Below are 21,448 nucleotides of genomic sequence, written 5' to 3' on the forward strand. Positions count from 1 at the left end.
CTGGCTGCCTCGAACACCCAGCCAGTTGCCTCCCTGAGCCGCAGCAAACCCTCTAATACCTCAGCCCTACCCAGAAAGTCAGGCCCTGCCCACACATCCGTCTGAGCACCCAGATGACTCCGTGGAAGCCAAGTCCTGTTGAGGTGGAGAGGCAGGGCCTGCCGGGAGGCCAGGAGATAGCACGGGGCATGCATACAGCTGGCGCTTAATAGAGGTATAGGGATTCAAGGAAGGGCCGGAAAGAAATTGGGTTTCAGAGTCAGATCTGAGCTACTGAGATCCAAACTCCAGTTCCCAGCTGTGTGGCCTCCCTGTTTCTCTAGACACGGCTACCTCAGCTGTGAGGTGATGAAGGAGATAGGCGGAGCTGCGGTGAGGAGCCTGGCCAACCCCCATGACGGACACGCCGGGGATGGGTGGCGGTGGGGGGGTGGGGGGCAGTGAGCTGCTGAGAGGATGGATGCCATCGTCCGACCCTCCTATACCTCAGCTTCCCCACGTAGAGAGCAGGAAGCCAAGGCTCAGAAGGTCCCCGAGACTAGCAACTAAAGGGCAGGTTTTATTTGCTATTCCTCATTGTCCGGCGGTGCTAAAAATGCAACCTCTGCACATGCCAGACCCGAGCTCTACCCCGGAGCCCTGCCGTACGCCTGCCACTTCTAAATGTGAGCTGAGGTTAGCCGAGGCACAGCCCAAGGGCCACGAGAGGGAGTCAGAGCCAAAGGGGCATTTGAGAGGTGGAAGTTGCCAGAACCTGGAGACAAAGGTGAGGGCACAGAGCCAGAGATGGCAAGGGCCCCAGCCTTCTCCGGGTCACAGGTGCCCTCTGGGCCTTGGACTGTCCCTCGTGGGTTCCACGTCACTCCTGCAGGCCCACGCTAGCTTAGTGAACCCAAGTTCTCTCAGCTACATGCACAACGGCCTTGCCCTGGGACACCGGAGCACGAGGGGTGGGGTGGGGCGTGGTCCCAGGTAGCTGTGCTTTCTCCTCTCAATGCCGTTCTGGCACATTTTCCAAAATGCCAGCCCCGGAAAAACGAAGCTAAAGGAACATGCGTGCCCTTTAAGGAACAGCGGCCACGCAAATGCCATCAAAGTGCTGTCCTTCCCAAGCTTTTAAATATAGCCGTGTCCTTTGGAAGGTCTCTGCAGAGTGGCTGGAGGAAGCCCCAAGGGAGCCTCAACTGGATGGGGGCACAGCTGAGGTGCCTGGCTCTAGCCAGAAAAATATGTTCAGCGCTCTGGCCTATATGCTATTGGTCTCTGTGGCAGCTGCTGAGCTCCGCCCTATTCCTACAAAGATGGTGGTGGCCGTATTCAAAGGAGGCTGTGTTCTAATAAAGCTTTATTTATAAGGGGGCAGGCAGTGGGCTTGGAGCTCAGCCTGCTGTCTGTGATTTACTTACAATGCCGCTGCTCCCACCTAGAAGGCCATCACTATTGCTTGCTGTTGTGCCTGAGGACAGTCACTCAGCTGTCAACAGCTGTCAACTTGGTTGGGTGTGACGGGGGCACACCTGTGATCCCAGGACTCAGGAAATGGAGTTTAAGGCTAGCCTGGGCTACACAAGACCCTGCAGCAAATCAAAGGAACAAAGAATAGCCTGATAACTGGTTTGGCTTGATGGGGGTGAGGACAGAGGGTGGCCCAGCATTAGAGTGAGCAGGGGCTCTACAGACACCGACGTGGCCACGGATCCGCACATCCAGCTAGAGTGTTCCACTCAGTGCTCAGGACAGCATCTGGCATGTCGGAGAAACCGGGTAAATATTTGCCGAAATGATGAATGATGGTGTCCAGTTGGAGAGGAAGTCCATGAGGGGAAACAGGCTCCTTCCTGTTGCCCCAATCGCAGGATTTTCCCGCCTTGTAGCTTACAGGGTGACTTCAGACCCTGAAGTCCCTTCTTCGCTCTGTGAGGAGTCTTCTCCTGAGACTGACTACCATGCAGTACAGAGGAAGGCCAAGTCACCAAGGCACCAGGAACACGGCAGAGTTGACAGGGAAACCGTCTGGGGGCTGGTCTGGGATAGATCCTCGAATGGAGAAGCTGAGAGACAGGGCAAGCCTGGGGAGGGCTCGTCCAGTATCCAGTGCCATCTTGTTTGGAAATGAACTCCGTCACTGGGCCAGAGCTCCTTGGTATTTGGGCCTTTCAAAGGGGTCCTGTGTGTGCATGTGTGTGCATGCGCTTGTGTGTGAATCCAGCACTTTGCAGAGGCCAGAAGGTGTCAGATTCCCGGGAGCTGGAATAACAGGCAGTTGTGGGTTGCCATGTGGATGCTGGGAACTGAACCCAGGTCCCCTGGGAGAGCAGCACATGCTTGTCACAGCTGAGCCATCTCTCCAGTCACTGGCTGGCCTTGAACTCATAGCAAATCCTCTCATGTGCTGGGACTATAGGCTTGAGCCGCTAGTGAGAGGCCACCAGGGTAGCTGCTGCCAACTACTCGTCTGTGTCCAAGTGTTTCTGTGGTGGTCAGGTGACATCCACTCCCCTCACAGCTCTTGGGTCCCTAAGATGGAATGAGTCTGTCACTCTTTGCTGACAGTGTCCCCTTCCTTTCCTTCCAGCGGAGAGTGACACCCAGTGCCTTTGGGAAGCAGCTGGAAGGAGGAGGGGGAGCGGTGTGGGAAGAATGGAGTTCATCAAAGACACTCATCCAATTGTTCAGGCAGACACAATAGATATGAGGCTCTGCAGGCTTCCTCTTTCTCTGAGGTAACTGGGGCCACCATATTTGCACTGAGGTTGACTTCTGTTCTGTAGCCAGTTGGACGAGGCTGATGGGACGTCCAGAAGCCAGGGATGTCCATTATTACCTCAGGAGGCTGAGCTCAGGCCTGGATGGCTGGTACTTAGTTGAGGTGAACCTGGTCTATCCAGATGTGTCTGGAAGCTGAGGAAGCTAGCCTGGAGATGGGCATCAGGACAAACATGCCTGCCTTGGTTCCGGATGGCTGTGTTGGCTTTGTCCTGGCTTCTGGGAGCCAACCTTTGCTTTCTCACCCCTCAGGATCCTGGGTTCAAATCCCAGCTACACCACCAGTTGTGAGACCAATATCAAATCATCCCGGACAACCTTCATCTGTAAAACAGGCAGCACAAGAACATCCGCCAAGACACCAAACACCAAGGGGTGCATCTAACCACGGTGGATGTTACATAAAGCATGACAGCTGCCATCGGATGGGTCTCACTGAGCATGCTCGCTCTCAGAGATCTCCATTTCCTGCGCTAAGACTGGACTCTGGCTGTGTCTGCTACTGACTCCTCCCACCCCAGGCCTCAGAACAGATCTGGGATTTGTTCCCCATCCACCAAGGGCAGGGCTAGAACCTGGGTAGAGGCAGAACACAGGTGGAGATGCCCTCCCCCCGACGTTCCCTAGCCCATCTCTGCCCAGAGCAGTGATGGAGGAGATGGCGACGGCACCTCTCAAATGACAAGGTGGGAAAGCGGAGGCAGGAAAAGGTGTTCCCAAGACAAATGGCCATTTTCACTCGCTTTCAATGCTGTTCCTGGGACCAGGCAGTGAACCCTCCCGGGGCTGGGATAAGGGAAGGGTCTGGCTTGCTATTGCCTATCACCGGCATCATTAATTTCTTTTTGTTTCCTGCTGGCTGAGGTACCAGCTCAAGGTGAGCGACTACGCTGCGCTGCGGCTCCAAGGATTGATAGATTGCGTTTCTTTGCCGGGTCCGTTTCATGCTCGGTGACTTCACAGCAAAGCAATTATCACTGCGGAATGCATAATGGCCTAATTAATAACTAATGTCAGCCTGGCCTCTGAGCCATGATTATACCTTAGCACGCCAACTCCCCCTTCCCCCTTTAAACATTTGGAGAGAAAAATATTATTATAATTGACTGGTTAGGTTGTTAAAGTGCCCCTGCCCTGTGGAGAGGGTAGGTGATGGGAAGCATACAAGGTCAGGAAGAAGGAGGACTGTGCCACCAACCGGCTCGGTGACCCTGCTCAATGCCTAGAGATCCCTCTGCCTAAGAAAGGAGCCACTTTTTTATACGTGTGCACGTGTGCACACACGCATGTATATGTGTGCACACGCGTGTAGCCTAGGGTTGCATTTCTCCTGCTCTATACGTTATCCTCAGGACCTGGCACATAGTAAGTGCTCAATAAATCACGGCTGAAGGGCAGGGCCACCAATTAGAAGCAACTGTGTGGCTTTGGGCAGGTCACTAACCCCTTCGTGCTCATCTCTTGCTTGTATTCTAAAAGGTTGACAGTGACAGTCCCCAGCTTAGGTAGGTCACAGGGAACCACAGACTGCTCAGAATGCTGCCCGGAACAGACGCACCAAGAACCGTGTCTGTCAATCGAATCACATGTCCGTCAATACTCACTTCATCAATGCTACCCCAGCTCCTGTCCAGTGGGAACTGTGAGGGCCAGGGAGCACAGGCATCTACAGTGTGTGTCTTCAGCATTTGAAGAGCCAGGCAAACAGACTCAGCGAGGGACTGTGCCAAGCCCTGTGAAAGGGATCCGGGAAGGAGACGTGGAGTCTCAGCTCAGCAGTTTCCCTGTAGGAGTGACATGTGACCAGAGCTCTGGAGGAGCAGCAGGTGTCAGGGAAGCATGGCAGGCGAGGCCTGAGCCGTCTCTGGCTGTCACAGAGGGGGTGCCATGGGCCATCAGTGGGGACATCCTAGCCAGGCTGCTGCCCATCCTCCCAGACAGAGGCCAGTCTGTGACAGAGAGACTGACACAGAACCTCACAGTGCCCCAGGCTGAACGCCTCGCCTGCCTGGGGAGGGCAAAGAGTCTAGAGAGGGGGCAGAGCAAGCGCAAACGCCCTGAGGTAGAGAGGGGGCGGTCGAGGAAGTAGCATTTGAAAAGGAAGGGGAGGGTACAGGGAGGGCAGGCAGGGTGGACGGCAGAGAGTCTCAAATGTATGCTTAGGGGTCTGGATTCCATCCCAGGAGTTGCTGAAGTTGTCAGAGGGTTGTAATGGGGAGGGGGAGGAGGGTACCATATGTTGTCAGCCCTGGAGAGAAGCAAAGGAGCTGATCATGTGATTCTCGGGGCCAGCAGGTGAAGGAAGAACCATGTGTCATTTGGGCCAGTCACAGAATCTCACGCTGCGGCCATTTGGGTGGATCCTTGCAGGACACGTGGACATTGCATATGGAGTTGGGGAAGGAAAAGCATTTGGGGGGGCGAAGGAATAGAATATGTAAAGGCTCAGAAGCCCAGCACCACCACCCTCCGTCCCAAGTGGTTCTGGATGCTGGGGAAGGTTTTTAGACAACTGAAAATTGTTTTTATTGTTGTTGTTATTGAGACAGGGTCTCTTATAGCCCAGGTTAGCTTTGAATTTACTCTGCTGTCAAGGCTGACCTTGAACTGATCCTTCTGCCTCTACAACCCAAGTCTGTGACTTGAAGCTAGGCTTTTGTAATTACAGAAGAGAATCCCAAAATATTGAGTTGGTGAAGAGCTTGGGGCTCAGGAGAGAGGCAGGCAGGGGCTGGAGGGAGAGGCAGGGGTGGGGAGGGGTGGGGGAGGATCTTTCCTTCCCTTGACTCAGGATGATGCAGTGTCTTACTCTGTAGCCCAGGTTGGCCTTAAACTCCCGATCCTCCTTCCCAGAATCCTGAGCGTCACTATGCCTACTGGGCCCTTCTGAACCAAAGCCACAGGCTGTAGCCTGCAGTCCAGAGACCTCTTTGGGCTCACAGAACCAGACACAGGTCCACACAGACCCATCTACACAGGCAGACCTGGGTAAACTGAGGTACAGGGTGCTCCTGCCTCTGGCTCCCCAGTGCTGGGAGTAGAGGCATGTGCCGTTGCCATCACCCGGCTCAGGACTCGGTTTTAAAGCCCTAGGAAGATTTCCCTGGGCAGGAAGGTAGAGAGTTGGCACATAAGTTTGGACAGTCTAACCTCCAAAGCGATACAGAGAAACCCTGTCTGGAAAACAAACAAACAAACAAAAGGCCAGGCAGCCGCCCTCCACATCTGCCCACAGTTCACCAAGTGTGACCCTGTGGCTCACAGCCACCCCGTCTCTGAAAGGCGTATCTTATCCCTGCCCTTTTCTGTCTTTCTGCTTCCTGGCTGCCATCAAGTGAGCAGCTGCTCCAGAAAGATATTGGCTCAGTGCAGAAAGGCAGGGCCATGTGACCACAGACAGAGGCCTCCACAATCCTGAACCCCAGTAATGTCTCCTCCCTGCTTTTCTCAGGCTAGTTATCACAATGATGGGAAATTTGACCCACGGAGGCTGCATCTGATCCCCATGGCATCCCTAGGGTCCCCAGTGGGGTCTGCACCCAGTAGGGCCCGTGGGCCGGTTTACTCTTTCATTACCCCACCTAGACTATATGAACCTAAGTGACTACTGCTGGACAGCATTGTGGCCAGTATCTACCTCTCTCCCTGAAGGTCATAGTGTCACAGGGGAGGAGAGGTGACTTCAGGGATGGAGGAGACGGCTCAGGCAGTAAGTATTCCCTTGTAGGCATGGTGACCTGAGTCTGATGTCAAGAATCCACATGTGAAAAAATAAAAATAAAAAAAGCTGGTAGCATGCAGTTGTAATGCCAGTGCTGGGGAGACTGAGCCCTGTAGACCTCAGCTGCTCGCTGGCCGGCCAGCCTAGCCTAATGGGCAAGCCCCAGATTCCAGTGATACTCTCCACAAACATGCTCACACATACGCACCTACACACATACACATTGTAGCTAGCCACGCACCCTGGTATACAACAGGTGCCAAGTCAATGCTTGCTGAACAAGGTCTAAGTGGAGCTAGAGTAAAGAAGGGGCTCCTCACAAGGGAAAGGTGTCGAGAGTCACCGTGAGCAACAGGGAGAAGTTGGGGAGCCCACAGTGAGGCTGGTCGTGAGTCTAGAGCATTCTGCTCGGGCAAGGTCAGGGAAGGTAGAATCCAGCGGGGAACAGGATTAACCAGGAATAACCAGGTCCCAAGAATCATTATTTTAGTGAATCTTCTCCGTCTCCCTGGGCTACGGGGAAGTGCTGTGTATTGCCCGTTCTACAGCCAAGGAAACTGAGGCTCATTTAGGAACCTGGACACCAGCAGGGCTACCACATAAACTCAGGTCTGTATGACCCTGGGTTTATGTCCACTCTGCTCCATCCTGGGCATCAGGCGTGGGAGGGACCTGAACTCTCGTCTACCTCCAGCACCTAGCTCCATGCAAGGCACACAGTAGGCACTTAATAAGCATCAACTGAGCAGCTGAATGTGTGACTGTGTGCTGGGCCACCTCAACCCCTGCTAGAGTGAGTGGCCTATGTTTCCAGTAGTTTCCACACTCCCGCCCCTGCCCCCGTCTGACCGAGGCGGCAGCTCAATGAACACACACCCGGTGGCCTCATCTGCCCGGCGCCAGGCCTGCCCAGTCCCAGAGCTCAGTCTATTAAAAGGCTTGTAAATTTTCATACATGAGCGTCTGGGCAGCAGGGTAGACTAATTGCTGTTAAATGTGTGGGAATGTTCCTGCCACGCGGCCAGAGCCATTGCTCTTCCTGGCCAGGCGCAGCCCGTTCCTTTGCCCGGTGGAGAGCTAACAACATGCACACAAGGCCAAAAAGCAATTCGTGTCAAAAAAAGATCAATAATATAAAAATAAAGCACAAGAATTCGAGTTAAAGGGAATGCCATGTAAATATGTGGTTCACGTCCATGATTCCAAGATTAAAAAAAAATCAGTCAATATCCTCCCTTAGATGATGCTGTTTCTAATGAGAAGGACCCGGAATGGCTGCAAGTATCTGCTTAACTGGGGTGCAGGGGCATTAATAATTCACTTGATAAGGCAGAGAGAGCGAATCAAAGAGGATGGCTGAGGGTTCTTAATTTGGTTGTAACTTGGCATCACAGCCCAAGGATGCTTCAGGGGGCTGACAGCAAACCCGGATGGACGTGTGGGTTAGTGGGAGCCTCGCCCCCAGCTGGCAAGGCCGTCAGGGAGACAGGGTGGTCTCCAGGATGACACGGCTAGAGAGGGTGGGCAGGGAGCAGGGAGGGCAAGGGTCGCCTTCACTGACTCACGCTGCCGGCAACACTCTTGTCTATTGGGCACTGAGTATCACATAACTCAGCCCCAAATTAAACTCTCACTTCAGTGTATGTCATAGGCTCCCCAGCCTGGCCTTCTCAGTAACCCTTGGTCCCCCTGTATGTCTGGGCACCCAATTAGCTTTCCAAACTGAGGCTTGTACTTCCCACCCTCAACGCTGTGGGGAGAGGGCTGAGTGAACCTGGGCAAGCACTTTGCCCTCTGAGTCTGTAGAGACCTACGAGAGGGTACACACAATCTGGGCTGTGCCTTGCTAGCCGTGTTGAGTCATTGTGGCCTTACTGGTTGCTGCCCCTGCCTGAGTCAGGCCTCGTAGGCCAAGGCTGAGCCTCAGTTAGCTCACCCGAGGAATGGGTGAGAGGGCGCTCCCCCACAGGACTTGTGGGAGGCATGGTGTGGCATGGCCAGCCTCTCTTGTGTCTCTATTCTCCCTGTATCAGCATCAGCTCATTGAGTTGCCTGTGGGCCTACCGGGGCAGCCATGATTCCGATCTTCATTCAAAGTAGAGACCAGCAGGTAAGTCTCCAGGACCCACAAGGTAGAAGGAGACAAACGACCCCTGCAGATTGTCCCTTGATTTGCACAGATGGGCTGTACTGCAGGTACACACCTGAGCACATGTATGCACGCAGGCACACATGCACACACACATCGATACATATAAATAAACAAAAATCTTTTAAGGGGGAGAGGGGCAGAAACCCAGAGAAGTTAAGTGACTCACTCAAGGTCACACAGCCAAGAAGAAAGCTGCTAGCCAACCACTCCACAGGCCACCCTTGCCCTGCCCCCTGTCCTCACGGCAGGGAGGGAGGGAGGTCCCAATAGTAGTAGCGACCAGTTTTTCCTGGCCCTGTCAGCTGCTTTAGGACTCTATGTGGGGCCCAAAGGGGTCAAACCCATGCTGGGAGAGCCAGAGAGAGGAGCCTGGGAGGGAGTCACAGAAACAGTGGAAGGGAAAGGAGAGACCTGGGATTAAATCCCAGGTAAGGGAAAGAGAGAGGACAGGCATGGAGCAGGGAGGCACGGGAGGGTGAAGGCCATGGGCAGGGCAGGGCTATGGGCAGGGCAGGGCCACAGAGGGCAAGAGCCAGTAGCTCCCACAGTCTCTGCTATCACCTTTAAAGTCAGGAGGCTGTTGCCACCTGAGTGGCACCCACAGAGTCCACTTAAAATGCAGGATGGAGCTGGTCCCGCCTCTGCCCTAAAGCCACCCTCAGCATAGTCAAGGTCCACACACACTCTGCCAGCTGCAAGGCCTGAGCGCTCCGGCCACCCCATCTTCGTGAGATGTATAAGGACAAGCCACATATTCTGCTGGGTAAGCGTCCAGTGGCTGCATTGCTCTGGGGACATTGGACTTGACTTCTGGGAGATACATGAGGTTCAGGGAAGCATACTCTGGTAGAAGGAATAGAGAATGCCAGCTCCCTGGGGTGGGAGGAGCCAGGCTGGGGTGGGTCTCCCGGGACAGTGGAATCTGCATGCCCACCCAGCCACCTGGAGCCTGGAGGAAAAGCTTGTGATTCCATACATAGAGAGACCTGCAGACTTAGCTAGCCATTGTAACAAGAATCAACCCCACCAAAGGGACTGAGTGGGGATGAGCAGGGAGAAGGGAGGAAAGGAGAGGGGATGCTCACTGCATATGTGGGATATTCCTTTTGTCTTCAGAGTAACCACGCTCCTAAACTACCCCTCAGCACAATTGCTCATGGTTTGGCAGTGCGCCTGGACTCTTCTTGGTATCTCTTAGGAAGTCACAGGAGGTGGTGCTGGGCCTGCTGTCAACCGAGCTCAGCCACTGCCTCCTGGCCTTGCTTCTTTGGGTAGCATTGTGACCTGGGCTTCTCCCAGCAGGGAATGTGCCGGCCAGGAGGACAAGTCAGGGTGTGGAACCACCAGGTAGGCGAAGGGCCACCCTGGGCTCTTGTGACAGCAGGTCCAGGTTCAAAGAGACACAGATGTCACGGCTTGATGGGGTTACTTAAGGACACATGCAGACAGATAAGGGACAGGATGAATGGCTGTGGCCATCACTGGGACAAGACCCCACCAGGCCCCCTTGGGCTCTGGACAACTTCTCCAGAAAAGATGGTGGCAGGACTTCCAGAGTCTCATCGGCTCCGAGCCCACTGCAGCCTCATGGGAGCCCAACACAAAGATTGTTCCACCCAAGGACATTTGCAGAGAGCCAAGTGGGAGGGTGGTTTATCTTCCCTGGGAAGTCCTTGAGCGTACTGCAGAAATGCCTGCTGTTCCCATGCCAAGAGAGGCAGAGGAGACGGCTTCGAGTAACCCTCCCGAGGGTGACATCAGACTGCTCTTTCCACACTGCAGGTGAGAGCACATGTGTGTGAGTGTGCATGTGTGTGTTTGCATGCAGATGTATGTGCGTGTATGCACATGTGTGTATGTACATTTATGCGTGTCTATGTGTATGTGTTTATATGTATGTGTATGTGTTTATGTGTGTCTATGTGTGTTTATATGTATGTGTATGTGTGTGTGCGTGTGGACCCAGAGAACAATTTGGTCATTCCTCAGCTGTTGCCCACCTAGATTCTCTTAGCTGGGTCTGTTACTAGCCTAGAAGTTACCAAGTAGGTCAGGCTGGCCAGCCAGTGAGCCCTAGAGCTCTGTATTTGTCTCCACCTGGAGTGACAGGAGCACGTCACAACTAGATTATTTTTTAATGTGGGTTCTTGGGATGGAACCCGGATCCCTGTACTCCCGCCTAGGCTCCCTAAGTGTCTGCTGAATGATAAGATAAAAGCCTGCAAGGACTCTGCCAGCCATCTAAATCGTCTCCTGGTACCTGCTCTGAAGTGGCGGTCACAGGAACTCTCTCAGTTCCTGGGAGGATGAGGAGGACATTGTTGGCTGCAGCTGAGTTACACGTGCCATGGGGCATGCCTGCCACCTGGCACTCGGTAGCTCACGGCTCTCAGCATCCCAGGGGGTTGCCCCATGCACAGAACTCAACGGTGTGGCTCACACACAGGAAGTCACTCGCCAAAGCCACATATGTCCATCACAGGGACGATCCCTAAACTGCTGTGTTCCCATGAGGCTCAGGGGACCACCTCTGCTCCAGAGCAGCCCAAAGGGCTTCTGTCACCCCACAGGCCACCCCACAGAGAGGAAGCTGCCATCGAGAGGCCTGCTGGTGTGGCCCTGGGGTCTAGGGTGGTAAGCCAGTGTACACACTGCTTGGAGCCGCCTCACCTCAAATTTAGCAAAAACAAAACTTTTAATTTAGATGTTTGCATCTCTCTGTCTCCAAGCAAAAATAACTCTAAGATAATGACTGTAATAAATGAAGGTAATTAATTGTGGTTTGTTCCTTTAGTGTCTAGTCAGCTTAATTTTACCTTTTCAGCTAATAATGAGAAAATAATTTTTGTGCGTGGAGGGTTAATGACATGTAACTGTGAGAGCCGCTAATTGCATGTTGCAATCCATCCATCAGCGGCCCCATCTGCGTGGCTTGATTATGTTTGCTAAATTATTGCTTTGAATTATCTTTCATAAAAGCAACTTTTATAATTAGTGGGGCTTTGGGGCTGGCTCCCTTTCTCCTCGCACAAGGATTTTCAAACTTCGGCCATTTCAAGCTGGCTCCCGGAAACCACCTTCCCTGGGCTGGCTTTTGTTTTCCGGGGAGGTGAGTGTGTGTGTGGGGGACTCTAAATTGTCCTTTGAGCAATCAAGGAAGCCTTGACTCACAGAGGGTCGAGTCCACTTCCTCCCCACCACACCTCCCGTAGGCAGGAAAATGGATTCGGGGTGAGGGGACTCCTGACTCTGCACACACCAAGGCAGGAACAGCCCTGGCTAAGATGCTCAAGATCCTCTTCCCACAGGGGTGAGGAGAGGCCTGCGGCATGGCAGTTCAGTGAGGTGACGACGAGGAAGGCAGGGCCTTGGGGAACGCAGTCACGGTAAATTCTGTGGGTGTGCGGCAGGAGAGGTCCCTCAGAACAACTGCCGGCACACCATACCCCGTGCCACCCAGCTGCTGCCCCCTCCGCTGGATTTGTAGACTTGGCTTTGGGTGTCACAGGAGGGGAGTCGGGGTTCCGAGAGGTCGGAGAACCTCTCCAGGGCCATACCGCTGGAGGCGCCGGGCTGAAGTTCCAAGCCTCGCCACTCATGAGGCTGTGCCTCGGGTCTTCTCATCACTTCCAATGCTCAAGTCTTTCTTCTACTGCAAAGGGGAGACATCTCTCTCCACCAGCCTCCACCTTCCCCAGTGCTGGGATTATAGGTGTGCACCACCACTCCCAGCTATTCCAGAGGCTTCTAATACCCAAGACACTGTTCCGAACACTTCCTTGTGATTTTCCTTGCTCCCTCCTCAGCCTCAATCTTATGAAAGAGAGAAAATTATCATCAAGTTGACAGAGGAGGGCACAGATAGGCCAAGTAACTCCCGTAAGATCACACAGCCAGTAAGTGGTGGAGGCAGGGTTCCAACCCCAGCTATATTCCTCCAACACTCTGAGAGAGCCAGATGGGTGTGCCCATTCCTTTCCTGCATTCTCTCTCATTATCCACATCCAAAACAACACAGGATGCCCAGAAGTCTCTTTATCCCCATGGTGGGACAGGGAAATAGAGGTTTGGCCTCTAGAGAAACCCGGCCCACACCAGTGTTCATGGACTTGCAGCTGCGGCCTCTGTGCTCAGGGGCTGTGTGTGGAAGAGTTTTCTGGGACCACCTGAGCTCAAGGAGAGCCCTTGTCCATGGGGCATTAGAGGTGGGCTCCCCTTCCCAGCCCAGCAGCACCCCAGCAAGTTCTAAGTCATTATCAATGCCATAGATGGTAGGACATTCTGATGCCACAGGGTGGATGGGCAGGTAGGGGCAGCCATTGCCAGGTGGGCTGGCAGCAAAGGCCATGAGTAAGGCTGGCTTCACCCAGAGCGTGGTGGGGGCAGATGTGCTGGGTGGGCTGGTGGCAGGGGTTTAGCTACCTCAGATAGCCTGGGGGAAGGGAAGCCCAGTACACATCACCCCCACCTCCCCAAGCGCTTTTTCACAGGCTCTTACCTCGGCTTGGAAGCTTTTCAGCACGGGGGCCACCATCTCTCTGAGTCCCTGCAAAAGAGATGATGGAGGAGGGTCTGCCATAGTGCAGGTACTCCTGAGCCCACCCCAGCAGCCCTCACCATCGTTCTCTGTGGAACCTGAACTGTGGTTTTGTAAGGAATAGACACACACACACACACACACACACACACACACACAGGCACACATGCACGCACGCACTCACGCACGCACCCCAGGTCCTGTCCCTGCAGTACTTTTTAGAGCCTTTACTGTCCTAGCATTGGGTCTTCTGCAGAGGGAGGCAGGATGGCTATTTCCTAAATGCACAACTGTTTTCCTTTTGGTGGCATTGGCATGGAGTGAAGAACGCCAAATTCCACACCTGAGTTACAACCCCAGCCCTTAGCATTTTGAGACAGGGTCTCAAAATGTATGTAGCCCAGGCTGGTTTGAACTCATGACCTCTTACCTTAGCCTCCTGAACATTACAGTGACGGTATCCATGATGTCCTTGTGGGTGGCACGGTTGACCTGTGGCTTAGCTCAGGGGAATAGGGGACGGAGAGCTGACCCTGATTTTCCACTCTTAGCTCTAGGTGGAAAAAGTACCCCCAGGAAGTCCCTCTGTCCTTCCAGGTGTGGCATGGGGCTACTTCTCCCTCAAGGCCATCTCCCATGAATCGGGACTTGCATTTCACCAAAAGTCACCACTATCCCTCTCTGTCCTTCCTCATCAGAGCATGGAGTGGTTTCTAGGACGTGGTTGTGTACCAGTTCTGGGATGCCACGTACGGACCAACGGCTTCACCAATGCTGTGAGCGCACAGGTAGGCTCAGCTATACCCACCCTCAGACTCCAGGGGTGGTCTCTGGGGCTCACTGAGCACTCAGCTGAGGCGAATGTCCCAAGGTGCTAACCCTGAAGCCCGTGGGTCACTCGGGGAAGCCCTGGGGATCCTTCCTCCTGCCACAATCGGTCAAAGCAACAAGGAAAATCCCAGGTGGGGAATAAAGCGGCGGTGGGGGGTGTGTGGCAGAGAAGCAGGAGGTTAGGGAGAAACCCATAGCCATGAGGACACGACCTGCTATTTCTCCCCTTGGACAAGGCTCCTGCTCTGGCCCCAGCTACCGCTCTACACTGACTTCTGCCTTTGGGACGTCCCAGCGTGACTGCTGCCTAGACGTAAAGTCCTTTTAGAGGATGCATAGACTGCCTGTGGCTTTGGCTTCAGGAGCCAGGTTGCCAGGCTGAGTGACAGCAGAATTAGAATGGCTCGAGGTCATGGTCTCAAGCCTGGACGCATAGAAGAAACCACCAGGAGGAGGTAGCCCGGTACCACAGCACCGGTTAGAGCGGCTGGTACCGGGGACTGCAGCCGAGTCTCAGGCAGCTGGGTGGATCCAATGGCCTCAGAGGAAGCAAAGCTCAACTTTGCAGACCAAAGGCCCCTGACTTTATAAAGGGGGTACTGAGGCCCCCGGGTGCTGGTCTATTCAAGGTGACGTGCAAGCAGGGTGATACAGTTGGAATCTGAGCCCAAATACAAGATGCTCTTTTCATTCCCACACCTTCGTATTCAGATGACTTTAGGGGTTCACACAGGAGAGCCATGAGATGGGGATGGAGATGGGTGCCAGGCCAAACCCCGCCAAGGATGTGCAAGCCCCAGGAGGAACCAGGCAGGCCGTATGCAGTAGGTGGACGGGACTCCCGGACGATGCTCTTAAATAAAGTTATCACGACTCTCCCATCAGGAGGGATGAGCTCCCAACACAAGAGTTTCCAGAGCCATGACTATAATAGGAGTGGAAATTTATCCCTTCTAATTATGTAATTGCATAATTATGTAGCATTATGTAAGTCAAACTCGCAGGCTGAAAACCTGGCCTGGATTTCCCTCCTCACCTGAGGGCTCCCGTGTGAAGCAATGGTTAAGGCTGAGTTCACTATGCTGGGGGAGAGAGGGCAAGACAGACCGTCTGAGAGGGCCAGAGAGAGAAAGAATGTGTGTGGGGCCATGAAGACCGACAACGGATTCAGCTATGCTTCCCAGAGATGGGAGGGCCAGAGGCATGCTGGACGTGAGCAGAAAACTCCGTTTACAGGCTGTGGTTGAAAGAGAAAGGCCGGCAGGGGATATGGCTCAGTCTGCAGAGACCTTACCTAGCACGCACAAGGCCCCAGGTTCTGCCCCAGGCGTCACATAAACAGGGTGTAATAGTACACACCTGTAAGCCAGTTCTTGGAAGATGGAGGCAGTGAGACCAGAGGTTCAGGGTCATTCTCAGCTGTATGAGGAGTTGAATGCCAGCCTGAGCTACGTGCGACCCCTGTCTTAAAGAGACCTCACTTGGGCTTGTTGAGTCATGACAGCAAGAGACACTGGGGTCTGAGCTTCTGTCCCTCTCCCACTCACACCTGCTCACACGGCTTTATGGATTACCTCAGAAACAAGTTCTAGTTGGGCCCTCATCCCAAAACTTGCCCTGGGGAACCACAGTTGTTTATGACGCCTTGGAAACCTGCCGGCCCCCGCCCACCTGCCCTCTGTGGTCCAGCACACCCCAGCAAGTAAGCTGGATCAGTGACGGACAGAGGCAGCAGCTGTTGGCTGGAGCTTAGGCTTGGCTCTGGGTCTGTTGCCTGCAACTCTCTGACAGTGTCTGGGCCCTGTCCAAGTGACACAGGGTTCAAGGGCTCCGTTTCGCTGCTTATTGTTATCACTTTTTAAATTTTATTTGTTTTTCGAGACAAGGTTTGCCTGTGTAACAGCTCTAGCTGTCCCAGAATTGGATCTGTAGACCAGGCTGGCCTGGAGCTCACAGAGATCCGCCTGCCTCTGCCTCCCCAGTGCTGGGATTAAAGGTGTGCGACACCACCGACCACCTGGTTTAAATTTTATTTTTTCAATTTGAGAAGCAACAGGGGTCTTGATGGCAGAGGGAAAATAAAATTCTCACATTCAGCCTCAGAAAAGAACAGACACATGTCTGGGCCGGTCTGCTCCTTAGGGGACAGAGAGTGGGCTTTCCATTGCCTGGACATTGCTACATCTGGGCCAAGACCGGGGCCTGGAACCTCAGTGGGGGAGGGGAGGGGCAGGTTTCAGAGCCCTAGCCATCTGTGTCTCCCAGGCCCAAGGGCAGGCAGACGATGAGCCAGACTTTAGGCCCAACTGTCTTTGCCATCAAACGCCAACCATTTCACCCAAGAGCAGGACTTGGACTGACTGCAAATCCAGGCTGCCTGGCGACCTGGGGAAGAGTGATCTGGGTGGAGGCACTGGGCGCCCCCAGCTCCAGTCATCCTGCTGGGGAGCCCCTCCCCCAACACTGTGAAGGCTGCTGGCCCGGCTATGATTTATCTTTGTAGCTAATTAACTTCTTGTTAGTCACTTATGTCTACAGTTTTCGCTACATAGTTTGAACAGAGCGGGAAGAAAGCAAGCTGCATTCCTTCTGAGTTAACACTGTAGCGGCAGGCACACTACCTCTGGCACATTTTTCTTAAATTCCCGGCGGAGTTCAATTAAACGTTTAGGAGAATGCTCGCTTTCCTCCTGTGGCAGGGACAGCTCCCAGGCGATGGAATTAAGCTCCTTCTGGAACGAGAGAGAGAGAGAGAGAGAGAGAGAGAGAGAGAGAGAGAGAGAGAGAGAGAGAGAGAGAGAGAGAGAGATTTGTCCTCTTCTCTTTGCTTTTGAATTATTGTAAACGCAACACTCTGAACAAGTCTTCATAACTCACAGGGCTGAGAAAAGGCTAGATATTGACTCCTGGCATGAATAAAAAAATGTAAAAACAAACAAACAAAAAACCCCCAGGACAGTGTGGGCTTCTCATTTTTGTCCTCCTTAGGAGCTGGGCCAGACAAAGTTAAACTGAGGTTTTTATTTCCTCCCAATCTCTGCCACCACCCCAATCCCACCTCTTAAATTTCCAAGGAGTGATGGCATAAGCCTGTCAGTAACTGAAGAAAACATCTCCAAAGCGTGTCAAAATAGCGGCGCGCGGCATATTGTATGGGCACTTTCCCCCACGCGCGAGTGCTGCCGACAGCTTCCATACATCAGCGGCGGGCACCGCTCCAACTCCTGCTTTCTCCCTTAAAGGCTCATAAATTCGCCTCTTAAGATATAGATGGCTTTTTAATTCCAGTAGATTTTGGAAAAATGAAGGTGCCGGAGAGAAGCACGCTGACCTCGCGTGTACCCCACGGTAAATCACCGAAGGTTCCCAGAACCCTTGCCCACAGGAAAGAAACAGACTGGAGGGGGGCCTGGCCTGATGTGCACACTCAGGAATCAGACCAGGGGTTGGGCACACGGGACCAGGGATGGAGAGAGAGGGGGATGAAGGGAGGGGGATGCCTCATGGATGGAGCTTGCTGCTTTACGTATGTGCTCGATAGCTTCTCTCCAAGCCTCCTTCGCTGTCTCGGGGCTTTCACAGGAGTACAATTCACCAGGCGTTGTCACGACTCATTTGCATAATTCAAGGAGCACTCTGTTTATGTGGCCTGCACTGCTGGCACTGACTTGAGACAGGCTCTTTTTTTTCCCTTTCTTTCTTTCTGGACGATAACTCGATGAACCCTCCTGCATACATCACCCGATTATATTTGCAGCAATCAAGCCCCATAATTTCCTAAATCCGGTGGTGCAATAAATTCCTGCAATCAGATTTATTAAAAAACGCACACGCAGACGCGGGGAGCGTATTTCCAGGGCGAACTCTTTAATCCAACATATGTATGACGAAGTGCGGCAGCGTGCTGAAAGACCCCATTTGTCACCGCTAATACACATTCGTCTTGCACACACAATGAAACCCTTTCACCGTTAGATAATGAAATAAAAGTACTGTTAACCCACTGCAGAGCCTTTGTGAGAGCCGATTGGTGTCTGAAACGCTGGCTCAGTGGCAATTTACTATAGTGCCACAGACCTGGTCCCCCAAACCTGTAAAGACATCCTCTGGGCACTGGAGTTCTTTGGGGGTGCATTCAAGAAAGAATGTCTATTTCTATTTTTAAAAAGTCAACTTTTGGAGCAAATCATGAGAGGGACGGTGCGCGCGGGGGGGGGTAACAGTCACTGTCTAAAACCAGGATGAGGATGTGATGCTCTCCAAGGTGCTGAAACATTCCCACATCAGCACGGGGCAGGGCTGCCTGGGGGCGACAAGTCCAAAAGTCATGAGGAATTTTGAGCTGCATGAGGAGTGGAGTCTGACAACAGATAGATCTAATGGATCTACCAATGGCTGATAGGGCCAGGAGGATGAGGCCCTCACTAGGCAGGGGAGAAAGAACTAAAATATTAAAGACCACTGAATGTTACCTTTTGCTCTGCCGCAGAACTTGGGACGCACCACTAGGTTCTGGATTATTCTGTATTTTACACAGTGAGTTTTATGAGCACTGATTTGTAAGTTTTGGAGTCCAGGCTGTCTATAAGTCACAATGCTGCTGCCTCAGCTTCCTGAGTGTTGGGATCACGGATATGCACTGACACACCTGCAGGTATGAGTTGCTATATTGGGGACCCTGGGCCTCTCCACACAGCTGCTATTGGTATCAGTGCTTAGAGCTGAGGTCTGAATTCTTCAGCCAGAGGCTGGAGAGATGACTCAGTAGATAAGGGATTGCTGTGCAAGCATGAAGACTGGAGTTCAGATCATTAGCACCCACATAAAAGCTAGGCAGGCATGGTGGCCTGCTGGTAACCTTACTACTTTGGAGATGGAGATGGGGTACTATCCAAGTGTATAAGCTTAGAGTTCAGTGAGAGACTATGTATCTGTACACAAAGTGGGGAGCGATTGAGGAAGACACATATGTATGATCACACACACTCGAGCATACATACATACATACAAGAATGCAACACCCCCCCAACACACACACATGTACACACACCTACCTAACACAGTTTATGAAAGGGAACAGCCATGCAGGGGACATCTAGCTGCCAGTGTGTGTACCTCAGGGCCCTCTCTCTGTCCGTACATCCCTGGTTGCTGGTGAGTGCAGATCTGACCAGCTGGGTGTCTGCTGGCTGTATTAACACAAAGCAGAACCAGGCCAGGCAGGAGACATTGGCGGCTCCCATCCCGGACACTGCAAGCCCAGCTCTCCTACCCAGTCCTGAAGGGGCAGACGCTGTCACAGACATGCAGACCATGCTCTCCTCTACTCTGCCTCAGTTGATGCTTATCCTTCAACCTTGAATTCTTTCAGTGTTTCTACAGTAAATGTGCAAGCACCAATGATCATGACAATAATAAATGCAATAATCGTAACTACCATTTAGTGAGTGCTTGTGTGTCCCGGGCACCAAGATAGGCTCCTAATGTACATCACCCTGTGCAATGAGCACAGTGACATTTCTTGAGAGGACTCAAGCAGGGGCTGGGCGGTGAATTATAGACTGTTCTAATAACTGAGGTGCGTGTAGTTCCTTGGTGGGTTCTGAAGGCAAATTTTCAATGCCTTGCTTTCCAGCTGTCCTTGGCTCCCTTTCTCTATCAGCTGAGGGTGTTTGGGGGAGATTGTTTTAAATAATTCAAGATCATAATTGTACCCTGCCAGGAGTTCCATAAACACTGGCTGATATTCATCTCCTTCTTAGACACACAGGGGGTACAGCAGACACCCTGCTAGGTCCAAATGTCCTTGGTTTTCACAGGTCAGTAAAAATCTCTCTCTCTCTCCTCTTTCTCTCTCTCTCTTTCTCTCTCTCTCTTTCTCTCTCATACACACACACACACACACACACACACACACACACACACACACACCCAGACAGGGTGCCAGAGTCATCAAAACAGATCCCCTTGTACTCTGAAAGAACAGGCACTTGAAAATCAACAAACCAAGAGATGGAATGGACAACGGGCCTTTAAAATAAACACACTTAGAAAGACCCATAGAACTATATTTATTTCAGGGGAACAAAAGAACTAGTCTCAGAAACATAAGCCAGCCTCATTCTCAAGCCCGGCTTCAAAGACACCCTGACACCGGCACGCGGCCGCGACAGCCACGCTTCAGCAAGACTAGCCTGTCCAGCCCCAGCCACGATCCACACAGTCCCAGACTTTTGGGCCAGGCCCAGGCAGGGAGGAGACACATGCGATTAACCTAACTAGCCATCAGCAGCAGACAGACAGCCCGGAGCCCTGTGCAGACCATTCAAGTAATGATCCCCATAAACAGCCCATTTGCAACTAAAAAGAGATAATTTTAATGAGCTGGGAGCAGATGATAGATGCAGCTGAGGCCGGAGCCAGCAAACAGGGAGAGGGAAAGCCGGGGTGGGGCTGCACCAGGGGCTGTGCTGCTGCTCCGTTTCCCCAGGCTTACCCACTGCCCGGTGTGCCATCTCAGCCCCGGGACCTCCAGGGCCTCGGAACACACGAGCCACCACCAACCTCATGGGCTTGAGGTCAGAAACATGTCCCTTGGCATAACTTTGATCACAATGCTGCTCCACTTGAAACACACACACACACACACACACACACACACACACACTCACACACACAGAGCCCAGGCTGACCTCAAACACCCTATGCTCACTATGTAGACCAGGCTGGTCTTGAACTATTAACCTTGTACCACCTTCCTTTGTGCTTGGATTACAGGTGTGTGATCCCACAGCTGGTCTGATCTCTTATTTATCTTCATATGAACACCTGGGGTTATCTCTGGCTTGAGATTTCTTTGAGACAGGATGCTACTATGTAAGCCAGGTTGGTCTCAACCCTGGGTCCTCCTGCCTCAGTCTCCTTTCTATTTATTGAGACTACATGGTTATACCCAAGTCTGATTTAGTGTGTTCTTTTTGATCCAGGCATACGAAACTTTTAAGTTCAACACTTCACTTAGCAAATCTTTTTTCACACCACATATCTGTTGTCCAGCCTAAGACTCAGGACATTTGTGTTTCTAGCACACCCTGCCCCTACACGCACAGCCAGCCTCAGGAGCTGCTAAAAACGACCACTATTCTAAACCTAGTGTCACAACTTACCTGTCCCTGGTCTTTAAATAATGATGCCCCTCTTACTTCACTAACTGGTACTGGAGGGATGGCTTGGTGGTTAGAGTGCTTGCTCACACACACGCACACACACACACACACACACACACACACACACTCACACATTCGAGGACCTGAATTCAGATCTCCAGCAGCCGGTAAAGAGCTAGGCATTAAGGCTATGTACTTCTGTAACCCAGTCACCAGCTGGTGAGACAGGTGGATCCTGGGAGCTCATGGCCAGCTTGTCTAGCCAATCAAAGAAC

General features: G+C 52.6%; 1 protein-coding gene across 5 annotated transcripts in view; it reads right to left on the reverse strand.

Annotated features, from left to right (window-relative positions):
- The window catches only part of Cux2 (cut like homeobox 2), a 185,823-nt gene that overhangs the window by 50,126 nt on the left and 114,249 nt on the right, over positions 1 to 21,448 (reverse strand). For 4 of the 5 annotated variants that reach the window (XM_040731236.1, XM_040731234.1, XM_040731235.1 and 1 more), the window contains exons 2-3: positions 16,629 to 16,739; positions 13,138 to 13,185 (exon numbers count right to left, since the gene is read on the reverse strand). In XM_040731236.1, coding sequence (XP_040587170.1) covers positions 13,138 to 13,173 — 36 coding nt within the window. In that variant the 5' untranslated portion in view covers positions 13,174 to 13,185; positions 16,629 to 16,739. The remainder of the gene's footprint in view (positions 1 to 13,137; positions 13,186 to 16,628; positions 16,740 to 21,448) is intronic. The other variant, XM_040731233.1, reaches the window with a different exon arrangement.

Source organism: Mesocricetus auratus, unplaced genomic scaffold (genome assembly GCF_017639785.1).
Source record: "Mesocricetus auratus isolate SY011 unplaced genomic scaffold, BCM_Maur_2.0 Super-Scaffold_100025, whole genome shotgun sequence".
In the NCBI taxonomy this organism is placed as follows: Eukaryota; Metazoa; Chordata; class Mammalia; order Rodentia; family Cricetidae; genus Mesocricetus; species Mesocricetus auratus.